General features: G+C 40.6%; 2 protein-coding genes across 3 annotated transcripts in view; one reads left to right on the top strand and one right to left on the bottom strand.

Moving 5' to 3' along the window:
* snx25 (sorting nexin 25) overlaps positions 1-16,272 on the top strand; it is a 55,090-nt gene extending 38,818 nt beyond the window's left edge. The window contains exons 7-19 of one of the 2 annotated variants that reach the window (XM_066718201.1): positions 124-314; positions 3,249-3,380; positions 4,485-4,760; positions 6,089-6,253; positions 6,582-6,713; positions 8,304-8,444; positions 8,745-8,858; positions 9,461-9,625; positions 10,519-10,636; positions 12,831-12,897; positions 14,100-14,281; positions 14,976-15,076; positions 15,740-16,272. In XM_066718201.1, the coding sequence (XP_066574298.1) occupies positions 124-314; positions 3,249-3,380; positions 4,485-4,760; positions 6,089-6,253; positions 6,582-6,713; positions 8,304-8,444; positions 8,745-8,858; positions 9,461-9,625; positions 10,519-10,636; positions 12,831-12,897; positions 14,100-14,281; positions 14,976-15,076; positions 15,740-15,820 (1,865 nt within the window). In that variant the 3' untranslated portion in view covers positions 15,821-16,272. The remainder of the gene's footprint in view (positions 1-123; positions 315-3,248; positions 3,381-4,484; positions 4,761-6,088; positions 6,254-6,581; positions 6,714-8,303; positions 8,445-8,744; positions 8,859-9,460; positions 9,626-10,518; positions 10,637-12,830; positions 12,898-14,099; positions 14,282-14,975; positions 15,077-15,739) is intronic. The other variant, XM_066718202.1, reaches the window with a different exon arrangement.
* Positions 16,273-16,962: 690 nt separating this feature from the next.
* On the bottom strand, positions 16,963-22,458 carry lrp2bp (LRP2 binding protein). Its single transcript, XM_066718211.1, has 9 exons — positions 22,106-22,458; positions 21,895-22,015; positions 20,849-20,955; positions 20,468-20,581; positions 19,656-19,798; positions 19,414-19,519; positions 18,356-18,579; positions 17,262-17,424; positions 16,963-17,113 (listed from the first exon to the last, which is right to left on the bottom strand). Exons 2-9 carry the CDS (start codon positions 22,001-22,003, stop codon positions 17,048-17,050), a joined length of 1,032 nt encoding a protein of 343 aa, XP_066574308.1. The 5' UTR covers positions 22,004-22,015; positions 22,106-22,458; the 3' UTR covers positions 16,963-17,047.
* Positions 22,459-22,529: the final 71 nt, after the last annotated feature.

The following is a 22,529-nucleotide window of genomic DNA, read 5'->3' on the forward strand; positions in this document are numbered from 1 at the left end:
TATAAAAACAATTAGTTGTTCCACCCCTACTTTTTTGTACTAATCTTCCTTAATAAATGTGAAGGGATGGCCTAGGAAAGAGGACAGACTAAGTTAGGCCTATGACATTTTGTCTCCTTGCAGACAACAAAGGAAAGGAGACAGCAGCCATGAAAGCTGACCTGCTGAGAGCCAGGAACATGAAGAGGTACATTAACCAGTTGACTGTGGCCAAGAAGCAATGCGAGAAGCGCATCAGGCTGCTGGGAGGGCTGGCCTACGACCAGCAAGAAGACGGCAACTCAGAGGAGGCCGATGGGACCCAAGGCCAGAGGGTAAGGCACATGCTGGTTACAACACTTTGACAGAGAATGTGGTGCAGCGAGAGCCAGACAAAACTTTAAACCGTGTTAAAAAAGAAACTTGCAATTAGATTACCAAATTAAACATTATTTAATAACGAAAACGATAAAGATGAGGCAGAGACTGACGAACCCCCAAGCCAGTGAGAGAATCACAACAGCATCTCTAGTGTCTGATAACCAAACCCCAGAGTCTTCATTAGCAACAGGCTGGTCTAGGAACTTACCCAGACTTCATTATTTCCACATCCAGCTAATGCTCCTAGATTAAGACCCTGCCTGCACACATACTGTTTATTAGATGACTTTGAGACTTTTTAAATTAAGCAGGAGGTTAGTGAATTACACAATGTTTTTTTTCTTTTTCACTGAGGATTAGCATTATTTTGGTCTGTTTTGGTACAAAGCTTTTCCATAATGCACTGTTGGCATTAAGCTATTCAAATATGGGTGAAATCGGTTCTTTTTGTTTAGAGGCATGTCGGTGTCCACTTACTTGCATAGGAATGTATACACACACAACAAGAACAAGACAAACTTTATTTGCACAGACATGCAAACATCTACCATATGTTGTACCCTTAGGAACCCAGTGTGACGCATCGGGCTTAAACTGAGGCCGGGTAAATTGAGATAATGTATTTTTGTCTAGCCTGTTGAAATATTCGTCATCCAAGGTTTTTTTTTACATCACATTCTGAATTTCATTTTTGAAAAAAGAAATGAGTCAACCTAGCAAGCACATACCTCTCCTTTCAAGATTTCTTGGAATAATTGCGTGATTAATTTGAAGCATGGATTTTCATTAGCTGCTGCTCCAATGTTTCATCCCCCTCCAGAGCAGATGATATTTTCAGCCCTTAGGTTTTTTTGTTTTTTTTTCTCTCCTGTCCCTCCAGTCATTTCCGTTTAATTTCCATTCTGTCTAGTCACTGGTGTCAGGGCTGCCTGCATCTCAGTGGTAGCCCTATAAAAATTATCATTGCAAATCTGACCGCGATCATATGACGAGCCCTATAAATCTGTAGCGCAGTGGCACACAGTTAGCCGAATAAGTCGTCAAATGGAAAATTGGTTTCAGCAAGGTAATGATCCGTGTGAAAGTGTACCATTTTATACAGGCAGGCAAGAGCATTCCTGTGCTTAGACTTCATTGTCAAACCCTAATTGGGAATTTAGTCTCACTGGCTGTGTTTTCACACACGTTTTAATTGGTCACTCTTTATGAAATGTTATATTTATTAGAAATACTCATGGCATAATCATATACCAACTAAATAGTGTCTGTCCAAAACCAGCATGCCAATGCCAGCTGCCAAGTCAGGAATGCAGCCAGCGGGTGGTTTATAAAAAAAAAAAAAAAAAAAAAAAAAAAAAAAAAAAAACCTGCATGAATATTATGGGTATGACACGACTTCATACACGTTTCTACATGAAATATGAATTTGCGGAAATATGTAAAGGTGATGGTTAAGTAGGATGCAGCACAAACTACTCTTGGGATCCATGGCAACACAGTGTTGCCGTGTTGGGATCGCAAATGTGATGCTCAAACCCCAACACATTTATTACACGGCACCAAAAAGTGTGCAAGCATGGTAGCATAGATCTCCGTATACAGAGTGTACAGAATTTTAATATTGCTGTTTTGCCAAGCGTTTGGTATGAAATGGAAGCATATATTCATATAATAACAGTAATAAAAATACCTTTTATTTCAGAAAGAGCGACTAATACCAACACTTATACCATTTGAGTGAACATTTTAAATTGGTAAGGCTGCATTACAGAATCGGTGTTACATCGACCAGTCCTTACCATTTCTGTGCAGATCTTGCCATTCTGCTCCGACTCAGAGGGGACACTTTAGACTGGCATGCTTTGAACAGTGCCTACTTGCACAATAATCATATCATATATGAACACCAGCCATGATGACATAATGACACTAATACATGTTTGTTTTTGTTCTGTAATTTCCTTTTCTGTCCATGTGCACATGTGTAGTGCTACTTTGTGTTATGGGATTCAGTACAGACACATTTTACGAAATGTATTCTGAGAGGAATACGCCTAGCAACAACTGACCTTGGATAGTAACGCAGTTCCTAAAACAAAATGTATATATATACAGCAAGCCCATCTGAACAAAAATGGTAACTGTTTTTCAATGTAACACAGCTGTTGCCTTTCAGCCCTGCCCATTTAAACCTCCGTCACTCAAAGCACAACGTTTTGGCCTTCTGAAAGTTCATATGAAACAGCTGATGACACCGCAGAGCTCACAGGGGTGTGATTAGCCACAGGAATCACTATTGTACGACAAGCTGACATAGTCATTATTGTATAGGATGCAAACTGGCAGTATCCTAACAACACAGATCCCACTTGTTTTTATTAGTTTCACCTTGAAGAGTTCAATTAGATAAATATATTATGGAAGGCAGCCAGACAACCTGCCTGTAAATTGTAAAGTGCATAAAGACATTAAGTTTAGGAGGAAAACTCTGGGCATCTGCCAGAGCTGCTCATTTATGAAGAGTTTAACATGTTAAGTGCCAGATCCCTGAAGCGTGCGCGCACGCACACACACTTTCAACTAGTAATACAGTTAGACCTTACTGATATTGACTTGTAAACTGACTGGCTGGATATGTGAAAGATTTATTGCAACAAGGAGGTTATAAATAGATAAACTAATTAAACAAAACTACATCCCATGTATAATTAAATTGCTCCCCCCACCCTTCAGAAGTTTTGCTCATGAGAAACGAGCACATCTGGTAAATTCTAATTAAAAAAATAAATACATGTGGAATCGACTGTTATTTGTACTTTTTTTTTTTTTTACCTCACACTGATAATTTCAGTGGCAACTTTCATTGACTCTGCTGTTGTCTCCTGTAGCTCCTGCAGTTCGAGGAGATCATGGCCAACTCCGTCTTTCGAGAGCACTTCCGTGTCTACATGGAGCGGGTGGACAGGAGGGCCCTCATTAGCTTCTGGGAGTCTGTGGAATATCTGAAGAATGCTAATAAGGTATTGCCGCTCACAGCCATCGCCAATCAGACACCGGCGGGGGGCGGAGGTACACAGGTCCGTCGCGTCTGGGCTGGCCTGATGGTCCAGGCGCTCCTGCTTAATTGGCTTGTGAGGCCTTCAGGTTTGATGAGAAGAACCCGAACTTAATGACCCTTATTACAGAGGCTCCTCCCGGGAATTGCATTCGCTAGATAATCATGTCTATATCTCTGTAAAGGACAATGTACTCTTAGGCAACAGGAATCGGAAAATGTAATGTAGGGCGTGGGTTGGGGGAAGGGGAACTTTTAAAAATGGTAGAGGATGCCTCTCGACCTATCGTGTGTTCGGTTGCTAGTAACATAATGATCTGAGTTTTACATGCTCTTTTTGTCTTTAATGATCCCAGGGAGTTCATTTCTGTGGTAGAATTATGTAGAGAATTGACATTTACAGTGCTATGGGATCCGGGTTTCTGATGTGACGAGGATGAAAGGGCTTCTGGGCTTCTGGGCATCGTGGGAATATTGAAAATGTCAGTTTTATTCCTTCTCACTCACGCACCTGTGAACGAGCTCCCAGTACACGGGGGTAGAGCAATTTGAGCCATGCTTCCCAAGTCGGCACACTCAAACGGCTTCCTCCAGTGACTGAGTGCATTTGCTTAGTTAAGTCATTACTGTTAATGGTCTCGGCATTATGGCTTCACGCCGGGAGGAATGTAGAAGCAAACGGCAGTTTTTACACAAGACTGGAAATTAGCCTTCTGTGGGAAATCAGAGATGCATTGTGATCAGACTTCTGTCTTGAGGCAAGTAATACACATTACAGGAAGAAGCAATTCAAGATAAAGTACCAAAAATAATTATTCTGTTTTGTTCTGATTGTAGTACACGCTGATGCTGGACTTCCCATTTTCCCACGTCTACTCAATAAATCATATTTTTTCCCTTTAGAAAATGTTCTATAAATTACCAAGCTATTCCACTACCTCTTTACATGTTGTTAAGTCTACTTGTACTGCTTGCGATTTAAAAAGCAAAATGACAGGCCATAATTTCCCATTCGTATTCACCCCAATGTTTACCACAAAATGACCACCTAATTTTCCTCCCGCCACAGAACGAAATACCTCAATTAGTGGGTGAAATCTACCAGAACTTCTTTGTGGAGAGCAAAGAGATCCCGGTGGAGAAAGCCCTTTACAAAGAGATCCAGCAGACCCTGGTAGGCAACAAGGGCACGGACGTCTTCAACAAGATCCAGGGCGAAGTGTATGAGACCATGAAGGAACGGTACTATCCCTCATTCCTGGTCAGCGACCTGTACGACCGGCTGATGAAGAAAGAGGAGGAGCGCAGCAGTTCCCAGTCCAGCAGCGATGACAAGGACGAGGCGGTAATGTTATCTGGCCTATACACCATAAAAACATGTAAAGATTCATAAAACCATACATTTTGTTTAGCATACACATTCCCATTTAAGTCCCAAAACACAGCTGCCAAATGTTTTGCCCTTGAGCTTGTTCTGTGTAAACAGTAAATAATCAATCAATAAAGAGTAGGAGGCAAACTCTAAAAAGTCAGTTAGAAAAATATGAATGCCCCAACATGTATCACAGACAGGCTTCAAAAAAGTGCAAACACTTTAATCGTATTTCTACTTTCTTCTTTTCTGTCAGAGTACCCCACCCCCTTTCTGGAATAAAAAAAAAAGGAATAAAATCAGTCATAAAGCTCCACCGGCACATACTTACATTGATAAATGGCCCCTGCTAGCATTGTCAATAAAACAGAGCAACATAGAGCACAGAAAATAAATACAATTCTTTATCATAAATATAAAAAAGTCTCTCTTTTGGTGAATTTTGGTGGTGGAGTATCAATTTGTCTTAAATGTAATACTTTTCTTCAGATATCAGTGTACCTGCTTCATTAAAATATTAGGGGGGGGAGAAGAAGGCGATTCTATTTAGGCAAGTAAACGTTACCTCACATTTACGTGTTCCTCTGCAGCAGCAGCAGCTGTTGCAATATCCTAATGGTGAACATCTCGTATACAAGCATAATCGTCAAGCTGTGATGCACTGGAATATGTTCCCCTAATGTTTATACCTCAGATCTAAAGGATGGTCCCAAAGTCTTGGTCACCTCCGAGCTCTATAGATGCGCTTCTAGTGTACTTGACTTTCACAGAGTAGACTCATGGGATCAAGGGCATCTCGGTTGCAGTAGGAGGAAGCAAACCTATTAATTTGAGTTTTTCCTATCGGTGTGTGCTATGTAAGGAAATACACTGTTTTTTAATTTGGCTTGCTTCCACTCAGTACTTTGCAAGTGATTCTTCTAGAACTACTAGGCAGGTTACAAAGCAATATAATTGATGGTATTTCTTGTGAGTAATGAAGTGTTTCATTGCCAACCTGAAGTAGGGGATGTGTAAAGGATCGTGTGTATTACAACCATATGACATCTCTGCCTGTATTCAAAGCTGCCATTCCCAGGGGAAAAGTCTTGATTCAGTTCAGCTGCAAATTCATGTACCCATAATCCCCTCTGTGTGCCATGTGAATTCCACTCCAACTCCATATGGCATTTACAGGGATCTTAAATGTAAATCTATGTCATCATGTATCTGAAAACAAAGGTATCAAGGTTTGGGAACGCAAAACCTGGCTTTCCTTTTGGAGGGTCTCTCGTCTCTGACGCCCTTGTCTTCATGTGCAGAACCAGGCCTGTGAGAGCGGGGAGGAGAGTCTGGATGAAGGCAGCAGCGCTATCAATGAGCAAGCCAGTTACGCTGCCAATAAGCTGGGCCAACTCCGAGAGAAACTGAAGTACAAAAAGCAAGCTCTGGCCTCCATTCTCAACTCTCCGAAACCCGACAAAAAGGTACATCTCCTCCTGCTTCCTAACTCGACAACCAAACAACAAAACAAAGCAACACATAGCATTCATAACTACCTAAATATATATCTGGACATGAGTCTGGACCAGGCTGGTGTAGTTCCACATCAAACTGGTGACAACCAAATACATCTGATGCACCTTCTAAATGTCTTAGTCCCTAAGCCCCAGCACATCAGAAAATGCCCATTTCAACAGATGCATGACTTCTTTAGCTTATGCCCATGGTGGGCCAGTCTGTTCTCAGATGCACCCTGTAGATGTTCTTGCTGCAAGGCTGAGAGGTTATCGTGGCCCTGTCCCATCCCTGCAGATCGCATTCAAGTTGAAAGAGGAGATCGGGACCATGGAGAAGGAGCACGACGACCTCCAGCTGCACATCTCACGAACAGACTGGTGGTGCGAGAACCTGGGCACCTGGAGAGCTGTGATCAGCAGCACAGAGGTGACCAACTGATACGCTGACTGACCGACACACTACTACACTGTCTGACCAACCGACTCAATGACCAACAGTGACTGATAGACTGACCAACTGGCCGATACACCGATTCACTGACTGATGAACTGACTGTCTCACTCATTGACTCACAAAGATGGTTATTCACTCACTGACAGACTTAATCTCTTACACACTCAATGACTAACTGACTCGCTTATTCACACAGTAACCGACTGGCTGAGTCAGTTATGCACTAACTTACCGACAGACTAAGTCTCATTAACCGGAACACTTATTGATTAACCTACACTGATTGGCTGAATGACTGTCAAACCACAGGTGCTATGATTTTCTCATTACTTCACTATTGTATCCACTTTTTTTCTTGTGTGGATGTAATAACATTTACGTGTTAAAAATCATGATTTAAACGTTTGATATATTAAATGGAACCAAGCAAGCCTTTGGGGGCAAAACATTAAGATTATCCCTGCTTCTGAATTTGGCATTTGGCACCACTCCGGGAAACGTACAGAACAGTAGAATTGCCCTCCTCATTTCTCCTGAGCCGCAGGGTGTTTGATCAGATTGAGAGGATGCCAATATCGCTCTCAAAACAATCTGCCTCTGTCAACTGACTCCGGATGTGCTTATGCTTTGTTATTGATGCTTCCCTGCTTGTCAGTTCAGTGCCTGGCTTTGCTTTCAATCATTCGGCCATATCGCTTTCAGGCCTGTTTGAAGGTATTTCTTTTTAAAATGCATGACGGTATAAATGGAGAAGCCTAAAGTCATCGAACGAAAAAATGAAAAAACAGATCACAACTAATTCTCTCGGTGGTGGATCTTAAATATTTCACTTGGGAGGAAGTAACTTAACTGTCCTCCTTGGTTGTCGGTATGATACGGGTTAACACGAATGACCTTTATGATGCCTTCAAAGGCTTTAATGCAATGAAAGGGAATGCATCCGGAGCACTAGTGAGCAAAGTAATGCGTCAAATAAGGTTGATGTTTATTTTAAAGTCAGGTTATTATTACAGTCATTTGTATAGGCTTTCCTCAGGATAGGGGGTCGATGACATTTTACCACTTTTCAAACACTATATTTAGTGTTTTTTTATTTAGATTTTTGAAGTCGATTTTTCTGATATTCAGTGATTTAAACCTGCCTGGTGGCCTTTTCTCCTTTATCCCTGCTGGGCCAGCATAATGATTCATCCTTGCTCTTCTTGAACTGTGTACCTGTGTATTGCTGAAGCCCCACAGAGAGGCCTGTGCTCACAGTGTTCAGAGAAAATGTATGTGTGTGGAGACCTTGCTGAAGCCAGTAGAAATAATCAGCCCCAAAAGAAATAAACCTAAAATTAAGTGCACAATGCATCTCCTTGATAGTGTTTTCTCATCGCATTTTGGCTTTTTCGATTTTAAGCTTTGCTTCGCGTTTCTAAGAAAAGAAGTATAGAGAATTCACTTCCAAATCAATAAGAAAAAATGGGAGGGGATGCAAGTTAATTAATTAGCAAGCTAAAAGATGAGGTAACTGGCATTTAAAGAGGACTATATGCTGACTTTGCCTTCTCCTCTGCACAGGTGGCAGAAGAGAATGGAGAGCATATGCCCTTGTACTTGATCTGCATCCATTTACTGGAGGGTGTTGACTCAAAGAGTAATACGTGGACGGTTTGTAGGAGACTGAGCGAGTTCCAGACATTGCACAGGAAGCTGACGGAGGTACTAGTTTTTATTTATTTATTGATTGCTTCTCCTCTAATGCAAAGCACCCACAATTGCCCGTGAACAGCCTCGTCCCGAAGCTTTTAACAGTCGGCGTTGTGCTGTCCTTTCAGAACGTCAACAAGGCCCGGTAATTGCTTCAACCACACCACTTACCATTTGGCCCTGTCATTATAGAAAGCCAGTGTGCGAGATTATGGCTTATTACGAATTATTAGCAATGCTGAAGAAAAGTCAGGTCTTGACGTGAGCACCGACACATCGTTTGTGAATGTTTTCTCTCCTTCTCTTCTCCAGTGTTTCCCATCCTTGAAAAAAATACAGCTGCCCTCCCTCAGTAAACTGCCATTTAAATCTGTAGACCAAAAATTCCTGGACAAGTCCAAAAACCAGCTGAATACCTTTTTACAGGTGAGAAGTGCACTTTCTTAAGTTTCACTTTTTAATATTTTTCTTTGTGTGCTTTTCCCCCCCTCTGTATTTATATTACAAACAAGTGTATAGAAATGTAGGCATTTGCACAAATACATGCAAATTCAACTGGGCTGCAGAGCAATTATCTCATTATTTCCTTCTGTGTGCCACCTGCTGAATGAATGCACAATGAGTCAATGAGCAAAAATCTATTGGACACTGTTAGCTGTAGACAGGCTTGTTTTGAGAGGAGGTGTTTATTTTTAATTGCCCAAATGCCTGAAAGCGTACAGACCTTTACCTGGTAACATTGATGCCAGTAACAGTAGGAAGTATTTTGAATGCAGTTGTAAATCTGCAATTTGTCGCTGACTGTTGGGGAAGGGGATACGTTTCTGTAAATCCTAAATGTGATGAACATGAGTGAATGCAGCATGGATCAATACAATAAGTAAACAGAATTGGGAGATATTGGTAAACTATGTGGTAAGTCACTACTCTGAAAGATGTTTGACTGCTGTGGAAACAAATGCTAGGGAAGGGTTTCATGGGAGCAGTTTTGTGTCCAGTGTCGTCATATCTGAATTCCTCTTGGGCAGAAAATGCTGAGTGATGAACGGATGTGTCAGAGCGAAGCCCTGTATGCCTTCCTGAGCCCATCTCCAGAGTACCTGAAAGTCATCGACATCCAGGGCAAAAAGTCCTCCTTCTCTTTGGCCTCCTTTCTAGAGAGACTGCCGGGGGACTTTTTCTCCCACCAAGAGGTAAGTAGGACCTAGCAAATGGCTTGGTTCTAGAATAGCCTGTTTTAAATTGTTGCCTTTGTAATTACAAACCATATATCTATAATGTATGTATGTATAACCTATTGCCCAGGGAGTAAGGACATCAATAAGAAATGTGATCTGTATGACAGTAATAGGACAGGCAAAGTAGACTAAGCCAAAATGTGGAATACAAAAGAAGGTGGTGGATAAACCTTCATGTGAACAACTACTCCAAAGGAAAATCTTGCCTTGTTTACTGCCATTTCTCACCTCAGTTTCTCAGATTACATATTTACCCCACATAGGATTCTTTGTTGGGTTGCCATAGCTCCAAGAAATAAGATAAAATAGGATTGTGTATTCATCGTTTCCCTCCACAAGGACGAGGATTCTGTGAAGTGGAGTCAACAGATGCATAACAATCGCTGGCTGTGCAAACAAATGTGACCCTGTCAGATAGAGAAAACCCTCTGGAGGAGCAAGTTATTTGTATTTCTGTACATTTATTTCCTTAACTTTGGCGACGTACTAAAGCAGGTTTTATATTCCTAAAGGAACAATATAATTCCTTCCTTTAATATCTCGCAATAACCTCAGGAAAGTGATTTATGGGTAAAAATATTGCTTTTAGGTAGGATCATTCCTTAACACAATAATCTTCCTTATTTAGATAGACTAGGCATACACAATCATTACAGTTTATGATGTCCTTTCTTGGACAGAACCCTACAGGAGATAAATGACAGGAAGTAGAATAAAGTGCCAGGAAAGGGAATGAGAAATTCCAGGCTTTTTATCTAAGCACTCATCTGGAAGTGTTGCTTTAACATTGCTCCCTCTCCGCATCCGTTGTGTGACTCTGTAAATGTGCCCTTTGCCTCTATCCTTAGGAAGAGGCAGAAGAGGACAGTGACCTTTCCGACTACGGAGAAGAGACTGATGGGAAGAAGGATGCTCTGGCAGAGCCTTGCTTCATGCTGATTGGAGAAATCTTTGAACTCCGGGGAAGTAAGTGAATTGCTCATGTGGTCCCTTGCGTATGTTGGTGGGGGTCGGCATCAAGTGTTGGCCTGTGACAATTGAGGTGACTGTTTTCATTAAGGTTTTATGATTTGTATTTTATTTAATTATGTAATGATAAGACGTGTTCGATTATGTTCAGCCACCTTATGATTGGAGAAGTGCAAATATGTTGTGGTTTTCAATGAAATTATTTTGTGCAAGTGACACATACTAGTTTTCAGATGAAACCGTATTAATGGATTTGCAGGCTAGCGATCACACTGATCAAAGTGCATATGCATATATATCCACTTCCGTTTGAACCATCCAACTATTTGTAGTAATGTTTGTACATAAGGCTTTTCCTAGGTATACTATGCGATTGTACATCATTGTGGAGTGGGGATGTATCTTAATGTGCAATGGTTATTAGATATTCGTTTTTCACAGGAGCAATAATATGTAGGGGGTATCCGTGGCAACCAGATAGTGTTCAGTACACACAAATTATAATAAAACCCAAACGGACAAATTTATGACCCAAAAAATTGCACAACCTGAAATAAACTTGAGTGTAACATATTAAAAGTACAATGAATTCCAGTCCCTTCTTTACATTTTATTTTGTATTGGAGCTTTTGCTCGTCTTTTCTGCTGGCGTTTATGCGTTTTATTTTATTCTGAGTAGAACTAAAAATAAAATTACTTTAAAGAATGAGGTCTCAGTGTTGACTCTAGACAATTTAGGGTTTGTGAGACGGGGAATAAATAACTGAGGAAATGTGTGTGGGAGGTTGTCTGGGAGCTAATAAAATCATCTTTGTACTGCGGCATGATATTCAGTTCACGAAACACAGATTCGAGAGAGTGGATGGTGGTACTCCATTGTAAAAACATTTCCTGTCTATCATCCTTACCTTATTTCTGCACTGCTCTCATCTTTCAGGTCCATACCCCTGCCGTTCCCTGTGCTTAGGTGTGGCGTTACTTCCAGTTCTGTGGCTTTTATGCCATTGTGATTACAAATAGAATACGTTCAGTGTATGTATAGTCATGATACATTTTAATTATGTATGAACTTACTTTTTTTCTTTTTGTAATCCTGTAAATAGAATTGAAAATTCAGGTGTCTTGTTAAAGCGAAAATGCTCTTTTAATGTATGGAATTGCGTGCTCATCAGGGAACGAGCATGGTAGGGGGGAGGTATTGCTATGGTTTAATCTACAGCAAAAATTATATTAATTTGCAGTTGTATTTATTATTTTTGAGTTAAATTACTAGTGAGCAAAGAATAGCTGACATTTTCAAGTTGCTATTCTTTATTCCGATATTTATTTTTGTATAAAATTAGTCTATGAACACTCAAGATAGGTGATAATTAAGTGATATGTTTGACGCTATAAATATCCATCTTCTAGTGATTTGGTTGCTGTGCAGTATCTGTGCAATGTACCAAGGCTACATACATTATGCTGATTTCACACCATGCAGCACAGAACAAATACTTAGTGCTTATTATCTGTGAGTCACTTCCGGATATTTTTCCAAAGAGGCACTGTATTTGAAATCCTAATGAGTCTAATGGCATATGACATTCCTGTGTCAAAATCATTTCAGTTTGCTAATCAGGAGTTATTCTTTCAGTAAAATTCATCTTCCATCATAGTTAAATAACAAGTGACACACCATGTAGTCAAACTTTAATTTGGTTTGACCTCCTTGTCGTGAGAGAATTAGGAAGTGAGTTTTCTGTGCTGAGGGCAATCGAGTTGTCTCATGTAAGCAAAGGTCAGCTGAAAACTTGTGAAGATATTGCTTTTTTTTTTTTTTTTTAGATCCTTGTTTACATATTCTTTCCTACTCCAAACCAACTAATACTGAGTGCTGTGCTTGGGACTTCTCATGACACGCATCTGTTTAGGTGGCACTTTGTATTAGTTGTTAATAGAACGTCAGGACACGGACGTGAACCTCTTTGGAAGGACTCAAAATGGAGAAGCAACTGCAAGGGTTTGCATTGACTAACTGGTGCTGTGGGGAGACATGAGGGGAAGTGGTTCACCAAAGGCCAGGAGTACCACAGAAAACCTGAAAATGTCTATGTAAAGAATTTCTCTCCTCACTTGCCAATGGGAATTAGTACGTTCTGGGTGTTTTGTTGTGCTGTACTTGACTGACACCATTTTCTTTTTGTCTCAGTGTTTAAGTGGGTGAGGAAGACACTAATTGCACTAGTTCAAGTTACATTTGGACGAACCATTAACAAGTAAGTGCCTCATATTTTGATCAGACTTGCTAGAACCTAGGAATGCCCTCCTCAGTCTTTCTGTGAACAAAACATTGCACAGGCGATGCTACTGAGAAGGGAAAAACGGCAGCAAGAATTACCTCTGAAAATAATACATCTACAAGTGGTCACACACTCCTACAAGTAATAGTTCATCATTGATCGCTGTCGAGATGAAATAGCATTCCTCAGTCTAAGAGATTGTACTCTGGTTGTGACCTTTAATTTAAATGGTCGCCGGATGCTTTTCTGTTATAAACACAATAGTGACTGGTATTTAAACCTTGCAATCACAAAGACTGAATGATGGAGCCTTTCTGTCTTGGTCATAAATCACTCCCAAGCAAACTGATTTCCAATCCACAGTCTAGTTATGTAAAAGGATTCTAGTCATAATCTGTTAGGTTAGCCGGAGTGGCATGCATATCTGGAGACTTGTGCCCCATGAAGAAGCTCTGTGAACTTGACAGCGGAAGATGTGTTCAGACACTCTTAATATCTTGTTACATTAGTGCTGCTACTTGAGCAGAAATTCCACATGGTAGTGGCGCTGTCAGAAATGACTCCATATGGTGTGGCCAGCTTAATGACCAAATTTAATTTCATGGTATCGTGGTCAGGCAGTTTAGTAATAACCTTGTATCAAATTTATATGGTGAGTATGATTATTTGTTGATTTTTGTCTGTGGTCAGTAGTTTGAAAAGTTAATATTTTAACACAAAGTAAATTCTCTAAAACTCAAACACAAATGGAGGAAAAAATCCAAACAAAAATGGAGATGGTTTAGCAATATATACTGCTCTGTTTAATATATCAACATTGGTGTCTGAAATTGATCGCATCCTTCATTTGAATCTTTCGAAAGCATTAATCAGTGATTTAGTTTAATAAATATTGCTCATTATACTATATCAATATTATCATTTCAGTTTGTTGAACACTGATTCAGCTTAGAGAGAACTGTATTAAGAGGGAGGGTGCCTAGACCTTTGACTGCCACTACAGAGAAATCACTGAAAAGATACCATTGACAAATAAGTATCATTCGAGGAACACTATTAAAGTAAAGTGTTTTTGAATCTCCGCATTGTTTCAAGCAAAGCGTGGGCATGCTTTAGACTATAGCTGTATGTAAACATTTCTATTTCACTTCGACTTAATTGCGCTGCTTGTCCTACAGGCAAATCCGTGACACCGTCAACTGGATTTTCAGTGAGCAGATGCTTGTGTATTACATCAACATTTTCCGGGACACATTCTGGCCGAATGGGAAACTCGCACCTGGCCAAGAACCAAGAACGGAGTCCCAGAGACGGGAAACGAAAGAAAGAGCACAACAGAAACTGCTGGACAATATTCCAGGTGCCTCCTTATTTTTGTTGGGCACAGGTTTTACAGGATTCATCGCTTCAGTTTATCTTCTCGGCTGTTTTTCAGAACTGCCAAAGTGCCCGTTTATCCATGCTGTCTCTCTACCGTAATTAATTATTATTTGAAGCTATTACCTTCACAGTAAAGTTTTGTGTAAATGGCTTTCTTTATTTAGCGTTAGAGGAAGCTAATTAAACGTACTTCCCAGCTGTAAAGTCATTATAAATGGCTTCCCACTCCATTAACCTGATGCAACTAATGCATCTTACATTCTTTGGCTGGAAATCGTGGTCTGTCAATTCATTAATTGTGATATGCAAGACTTTTTTTAAATAACCTATTGCTTAATCGAGCTTAATGTCAATAAGCCATGGATCTGATTTTCTTGGTTCTTCTGTTTGTTAGAATCTTCAAATTAGTCTGGTTTCTCAATGACTTCTTTAATGTACTTCAAATCAAATAAATTAATAGCGCAAGCCTTATCCAGTCTAATGCAGCTTCCCTGTTACATCTGTCATTTGAAAGAGACAAAGAAATCTCTGTAGATGTTATTGAACAATTTTTTTTTTTTCAGATTTACAGGTGTCCAAAGATTTTTCAGTTTAAGAGGCTGTGTGATTAAAGGTCGTGAAGGGAAATGCAGTAGGTTTTTGTTTTGAGTGTGTGTTTTTATTTGCCCCCTCAGATGCACTACAGAGCCTCGTGGGGCAACAGAATGCCAGGTACGGGATCATCAAGATATTTAACGCACTTCAGGAATCGAACGCCAACAAACACCTTCTTTATGTAAGTGTTGTGTATTTCTGATCACCCATCATTCCCAAGTGAGTCAGTTAAGGAAATCCATTGATTTGTCAAGAGAGACCATAAGGGTGGAATTTTCCACTGGGGACAAACTGCCTCAAATTCATTCTGTGTGGAAGTGTGAGATTTCCCCAGGCCTCAGGGTTGAATAACTCCCTTCAGCTGCCTTGGTGAGGCTGATCTTTTGGGTAGATTGAACATCTAAACACACAGCTGTGCTTTGCTGGCTAAGAGGCACAGACACAATGTGATGTTCCTGAAACTAAGTAGAAAGGTTTAAATGCAGCTTGTATATGTAATCTTACTTTGGAATATGGCCCAAATCCAAATCTGAACTCTGACGAGCACAAATTCCCCTCCAGATACTTAAGAGGATTTTACTTTCAGTAGAAAGGTGAGTCAGACAGTAATCACTAAAAACTTCCTTATGACACTGGTTAAAAACCAACAACAACAAAAAAACAGCTGTCAATGTTTATATACATAATAAATGCAAATGCAAAACTTTGTTGACATAATGCAAGTTGTTGCACCAATAGACCTCAACGTTAGTTTGGCTTTAGCCAGCTATGCCATCTAGTGGGCACAAATGAGACTACATCACTAGACTTTTTTTAATATAAATGTATATTTTGTTGTTTTCAGCTTCTTATGGAAATGTTGCTTATGGAACTCTATCCTGACTTGAGAGCTGAAGTGGAGCAACTCCGGATGAGCCAGGTCTGACGAAATGCACGGGGATGATGTATATGAAGTGAAGGATACGTCCGTCTGCTCGTATAGACCAGAAGTGACTCCCTTTTTATACAGGAAGGAACTGAATATATGTTGGTTTTGAATTTTTATTTACATTTTATTTTCTGTTCTTTGGAATACCACTATCTGAACTGACTTGATAGAGCACTCAAAATAATGGGAGGGGGAGCTGCTTCGATCCGTTTCTGTTTTAAAGTCCCCTTGTATCTGGTTAATAGTTTGATGAAAAGGATTATAAAAAAAAAAACATGAACTGCCAATTTGTGTTGTAGGAATCCAGGGTTTGTTTCCATACTTCACACAGTCTTATTTATTGTTAATATTTGTGGAGTGATGAATGTTGTACCCATGTTAAGACTTCCACAGAAACTTTGAACATTCCTTGCTGTTTTTCGTGTCCATTAAAAAGCTTTATTGTGCAATATGTCATGTAAAGTCATTGTGACTGATTTTATGGTTGACTAGACATAGATTTTATTTTTACCAAAGATAGTGTAGACCATTTATAAGCAATAAATTGCAGAAGTCGAATGCTGTTCTTGTAAACTTTTGTTCATGGCCATATTGGCGTACACCAGAGAGAAGACTGACACACTTGTGGTGTGGATCCAGCTGTTTAGACCAGTTATAAAAAAATAAAAATAAACAGACACTTACAAACTATTACTCTGAATGGTGCCTGAGAACAGTTTGGTAAATCCATTCTGATCTACCATACCATGTGACAGAAGATCCATTACGTTCTAGCAGCTATTTAATGATAAAAACTAGCTGAATTAGGTTGTGACGTGTTCCGGAACAAGACCCTGAGTACACTGTGGCCCCTTCAGGACCAAGGCTGGAGACCCCTGCACTACAGGACGAAGGTCTGTAAACCGAAACGAAGCAGACACGAGCACAAAATGGCTGGTAGTTCTTCTCTCTGTTCCCTGCGTTACTAATATCTATGTGGGCCCAAACAAACAATTGGCTGTGAGCTGAAGCACAAACTTGGCGTAGCTCTGCAATTAACTATACTATGGAAAAAGAAACGCACACTTGCCTTGTCGCACCACCACCCCCACAAAACAGCAAACGTTCGCTTTAAAAAGTCATCAGGACTGATCGGTTGGTAGTTTTCTCCACTTTTTAATTGATGAGCAAAGCAGTAACCTAACTGTGAACTGAAAATGAGGTGAAATGGGCTGCGATCGGTCCTTAAATTCTCCCATAGATCATGTCCATCTGTAATTCTGCTGCTACTTCAGGGGCCAGATGAGCAGCCTGGGAAATAAAGGAAGCGAGAATCATTCTTTCTGGGTGTATAATAAGATCATCTCTATTTTTGTTATAATTTGACATTTATGAGGGCTCTTAATTCTCAACGACAATTTTCTCTGAATTATATGCGAGGAGTTATCTTTCAGTTTACCTTTGAGAAGCATTGCTTGGCCTCGTCCTTGTTCTGCTCCACCCCCACTCCCCGATACAGACACCTGCCGTAGTGGAAGAGAGCGATGGCAACGGCTCTGCTTGTGTTTTCCGGGAGGCGATCCGAGGCCCCTGATGTGAGTGGGATGTTGTCTTTGGCAATCCTGGTTCAAAATGTTAGACACTGTTAATCCCACTTTTATAAGAGGAGTGCAGTTGGCTGCCGATTTGTGCATCAATTATTTTAATTTTGTACCCTGAAAAATAAATGCGTATATATTTGTTTGAGTTGGATATTCATGCAGTTTCTATTGCATGTATATATTTACTCTTTTTCCAGTAATATAGCACAAGCTGTCTTTCCTACTCGGTGCCATAGTCATTCTCACAACAGTTAATCAATATTTAAAACTCAAATTTCCTTGGAACAGGTTCACGCGTCTAAATATTTCAACAAGTTCCTCTTTGTAATGCTATTGTTCTTGTGTTCTTCCGAGACCACATTGTAAAATAAGGGACAAATGACGACCTCCCCAACATAACTCAGAGCACAAATGTACTGACTGTCATCGCGTACAGTATTGTTGCTGGAGCGAGGCAAAAGCATTAGCAATGAGCTGCAGCTTGCTTTCATACATCTTGAAATGAGACACTAATGCACTTCATTGGAGAAAGTGTACTTGAGTAATTACCCTTGTAAACTTGTGCTTTTTTTGTTAACCAGTATAGATATTGAGGTCATCTAAAACTTTAAAATGCAATTTCTGGATTCAAACTACATCATTATTTCTTTTCTAGTTCATTTCCTGCCAAAAAAAATATCAAAAGTGATTAAACATCCCTTCTGAAGTATCTACAAGAAACTGCCAAAGCTGTCTAACTGCCTAACTAACACACACACACAGTCTGATCTAATAAATAAAGCATCATAAATCTTGTACAGAACCTTACATTTGGTTCACAGCCAAAAGTAGAGCAATACATTTGTATTGTATAAGATGAGTGCATCGTAAATTCGCGCCAGCTACAGACTTACAAGGTTAAAGAGATGCAGTCCCTGTAAGTGCTTGTGCTGTTTGCTGATGTGGCCGTTACCTGCTGGCGAGCTCCGCAGCCCTGGAGTACATCTTCCTGCTGTAGTAGAAGGCCACAAGGTGTCCCTGAGCATAAACGCTCCCTCTCTCAGCAGCTTCCTTCAGGCACTGGAAGGCAGACCAGGTGTCTCTGCGGATTCCCTGCCCGTGAAGGTACATGACGCCCAGTGCGGCCTGGGACTCCACGCTGCCGTTGCCACAGGCCTCCGAGTGCCAGAAGAATGACTGGGGACGCAAGGACGGATGGGGCAGCTCAACCGTAGGGATGTGTGGGGGTTTTTGCGGGAGGGGGCGGTTTGATCATTCTAAAGAAGTGCTTTCCAACTCTGTGGCCATTTCCATAAAACATCTCAAGAACTGAGTCTTCAATGTATTAAGGGGCTTTGTGCCACCCCTTAAAACTGAAGGAAAAGGTGGGAAACTAAGGGGAATTTAAGGTGTTTTATGCTTTTCAACCCTAGTCCTGGGGGCACTGGTTGTGGGTCCAGATTGAGCTCTGGAGTACTTAATTGAAATCTTAATAAATTGCTTCAGTTAACATTTTACAAATTTCATACTTAAAATCTCCAGTCATTTCAAATCATTAGAAAGCTCTGATTAGGCAAATTAAGGTAAATGAGCTTTGTTTGCACAGAAATCAGCAAGGCAGTAAGCCCTCCGGACCAGAGTAAAGAAGCACTGATTAAGTAGACACATTACATGCTATATCAATACTGTACAATGTTCTACATAATACACACCCTCAGAGGGCTATACAAATTAATGTGCATGTTGCATAGAATAAAATGAAGGTATAAGAGCAGGTTAGAGAGATCTTTCATGTACTGTGGGACTAGAATACCTCAAATTACAAAAACAAAAAAGATTAATGAGCATTTGGCACTACAGAAGTTACTTCTTGTAAAGGTTTATCTAAGGCCTTGATAATTTAATTGACTCCATTATTGGGCTTAATTGGTCTAAATTAACCTGGGTTCAATCTTAGTGACTGAGAGACTTCCAAAAACTGGACACAACTTCACTAAAATGTGTGTCCTGGTTCTTGCTGTGCACACCCACCTTTTTCAGATCCAAGGAGTCGGGTCGGCAATAAAACATGCCAAGCGCGCTCTGAGCTTTCACACTGGCTTTGGGGTTTCCATCGTCCGCAGCCAGAAGCCACATTCTAAGGGAGAAAGGAAAATCTGTACCAATTGCTGTTGGTTTTCACCCCAGGGCTTTGCAATAACCCTGACCACATTAAATGCACAAAGGAATTTCTCAGCACCTGAAAACATTGATCTGCAGTGCACTGTGGTTACCTTTCTGCCTCTGTGTCAGAGTGGCGGACACCGAACCCCTCCAGGTATGCCCAGCCCAGGTTGTAAAGCGCGGTGTATTTCAGCGGCTGGGCTTCAGGGGTGTTGAAGGTGGCCACCTTGTGCATGTAAGCAACCGCTCTCTCCTGTCAGAATCGCAAATATACATCACCCACTGTTAATGTATGGGTATCCCTGTTAGATAATGGTCATTCATTTTATTTGTTTTTGGTCCTTGAGGTATTCTAGCACTCTTAAGCACTGTTTGATGTACTGTGGTGTCAGCAGGAGTTTATAATAACATTTAACGGAGTAGCGTTGTGATGATAAACAGAGGATGGATTTTTTTTTTTTGTGTGTGTGTCTCTAACTAAAATGTGCTGCAGCAGGCCAGGATTAACACGTGGTCAGTGACCAGTAAAACCACACGTCTGCATTTCAGACTTGGAGGAGCAGTAAAGATCCTCTCCTCCTGTTACCCAATATCCTTTGCTACATTCAAGTGGTCTGCATCATTTTCTGCTAACGTGCTTTCAATCAGTCATGCCAGCAAAAGAGCATTGGAGAAGATATTAACAAGTAAAGCCGGGAACGATATTCACAGCACTTACCAAGCCCTGTGAGCGGCGTGCCTGGAAATATGCTTTATCATTCTCCCTCTGGTATAATTTGGTGTGCGGAGGCTTAACTCATTTTTGTGTCAAGAATCACATGGCACATGCACGCCAAAGGAAAAATGAAAATAGAGGGAACGTGTTGCTGCTGTTTCTAGATGCTGCTCTGGTTGAGTCCTGTGACAGCCAAGTCTAACTCACATGGTTCTCTTCTGCGCCCAGACCGTCGTAATCCATCACCGCCAGCTGGTACAGAGCCCGGGGGTCCTTGTCTTTCATTTGCTCGAATAGAGCTCGGGCCTCCTCGTACAAACCCTGTGGTGAAGACACGGTGACGGCACACTGAACTCGATACCAGGCTTTAGCTGCACACACAAAAGGAGTAGAAGTTCAACACTTGAATGATCTGAGAGTGAGGGACACATATACAACAAGGGATAAGGAATAGAAAGTCATCCTTTTAGTAATCGGAAAGGTTTCCCATAAAGTCACAAGACCCTGACTATTATTGACCCTTCATCCTCTGTACTGAAAAATGTTAAAGCACAGACAAGGTGGTAGACAAACGGCTATCAGGTGTACTTGTTCAAAATAGAGCTGTCCCAACAGGAACCCGGCCTGTTCGTCCCCTCCCTCCAGCCGAGCCTTCAGCCGCTGTTCGGCCTCTTGAAGCAGCCCGGCACGGTCAGCTGTGGAGAAACACCTCTGATTCAATCAAGATCTTCATGAGTCAGACTTTCCATAACTGGTCAATGCTGGAAACTGCATTCTGGGATATGAATTCACTATCATACTTTCAGATCCACATAGGGCACCTATACGAGTCATCATGTTGCACATTTTCTGCACGTAGCTTTGATTGTGATTGTCCTGGTGAAGAAATGGAGTAAACGGGGTGCTGATTTGATTGATACCTGGGCAGTGATTCAGAATGAACAAATCTTGGAAAACAATGCACAGGCAACCTGGAACAAGCATCGGGTTCATCGACATTTCAAGAACAGACCTAACATAAACGTCTTTAACGCTGCCTGTCCAGCTTTCTATCAGGATGGAAAAAAGTCACTATGACTTACTAGGGTTAGAATGTGCAATCTGACAATACAGTGGGTTTAAAAAGGGCCAGAAAACTTGTAAAAATCAATGAACACAACTCATTTCTTTCCCCAGTTGATATGGACATTTATTTCAACGTGAGGTAGCATAAAAAAACAACTAAGTTTCACAAGATCGCCAATTAAAGTGTTACTCAAATCAGTGCGTGCATTAAAATAGAAACAACGTGTCAATTAACTAATAGACAAGACTTTGAAGTGATATCTGTAGATTTACTTTTGTTAAGAAATGAGAGGTGTGTGTGTGTGTGGTGGGGGTGACTACATTTAGATGCATATGGATGTGAAGTTTACACTCCCTGATTACATGTTTACCCTCTGATCGGTTTAAAGTGGTTGCAAATTTCTTATTTTATTGAGTCTTCGCTAAAATTAAGCAGATGAATTACTTAATCAACCAATTTATTTTAATATTTTAAAAAGAATATGAATATATACTCTTAATGAAACCGTGTACTGATGATCGTTTACTTTTCTGTCTGCAATTAGATCCACCTGTTGACCTACAGCTACCTGGTGTGTTGGTGCTGGTGAAGTCTTTGCCGTACAACTTGGTCAGCGTTTCGACAATCGCAATCGGTTTACGGTCCGCTGGAAGTTCGGGTCCAGAACGCGACTTCATTCTGGTCAGAACCTGAAAAGAGCAATAGTCAAATATGTATGAGTGTGTGTATATTTGCTTAATATCGTAGTTCTGCTCATTCTGTGATTAAAAAAGACTTACCTCGCACTGGATAGGCTAATACTGCTGGCGTGATTGAATCTGCACGTATTATTTTTATAATTATTTGTATTTCTTGGCAGACGCGCTTATCCAGGGCGACTTACAACAGAAGTGCCAGCGTTCATTGTTGCCAGGTGACATTGTGACGAGCCAGGTCCTTCGGGGATGTTTGCATAATTAGTCCGATTTCTAAACCGCACTGCCGACAATAATTTTGTTGTTTGGTTGTTTTTTTGTTACTAATTCTAAGCAACATTTCATAGCATCTCTTACCCTATAGAACGCAATGGCAATGTGCAATTGAGCTGTTCAAATCTATTGCATTAAAACAGAATCGTGCATAAACAAATATAGTACAAATAGTTTCAATTTAAACCGACGGACAGTTTGGGTGTGATGTCTATTTAACGACCCATTAAAAAAG

Source organism: Amia ocellicauda, chromosome 12, assembly GCF_036373705.1.
Source record: "Amia ocellicauda isolate fAmiCal2 chromosome 12, fAmiCal2.hap1, whole genome shotgun sequence".
Lineage (NCBI taxonomy): Eukaryota > Metazoa > Chordata > Actinopteri > Amiiformes > Amiidae > Amia > Amia ocellicauda.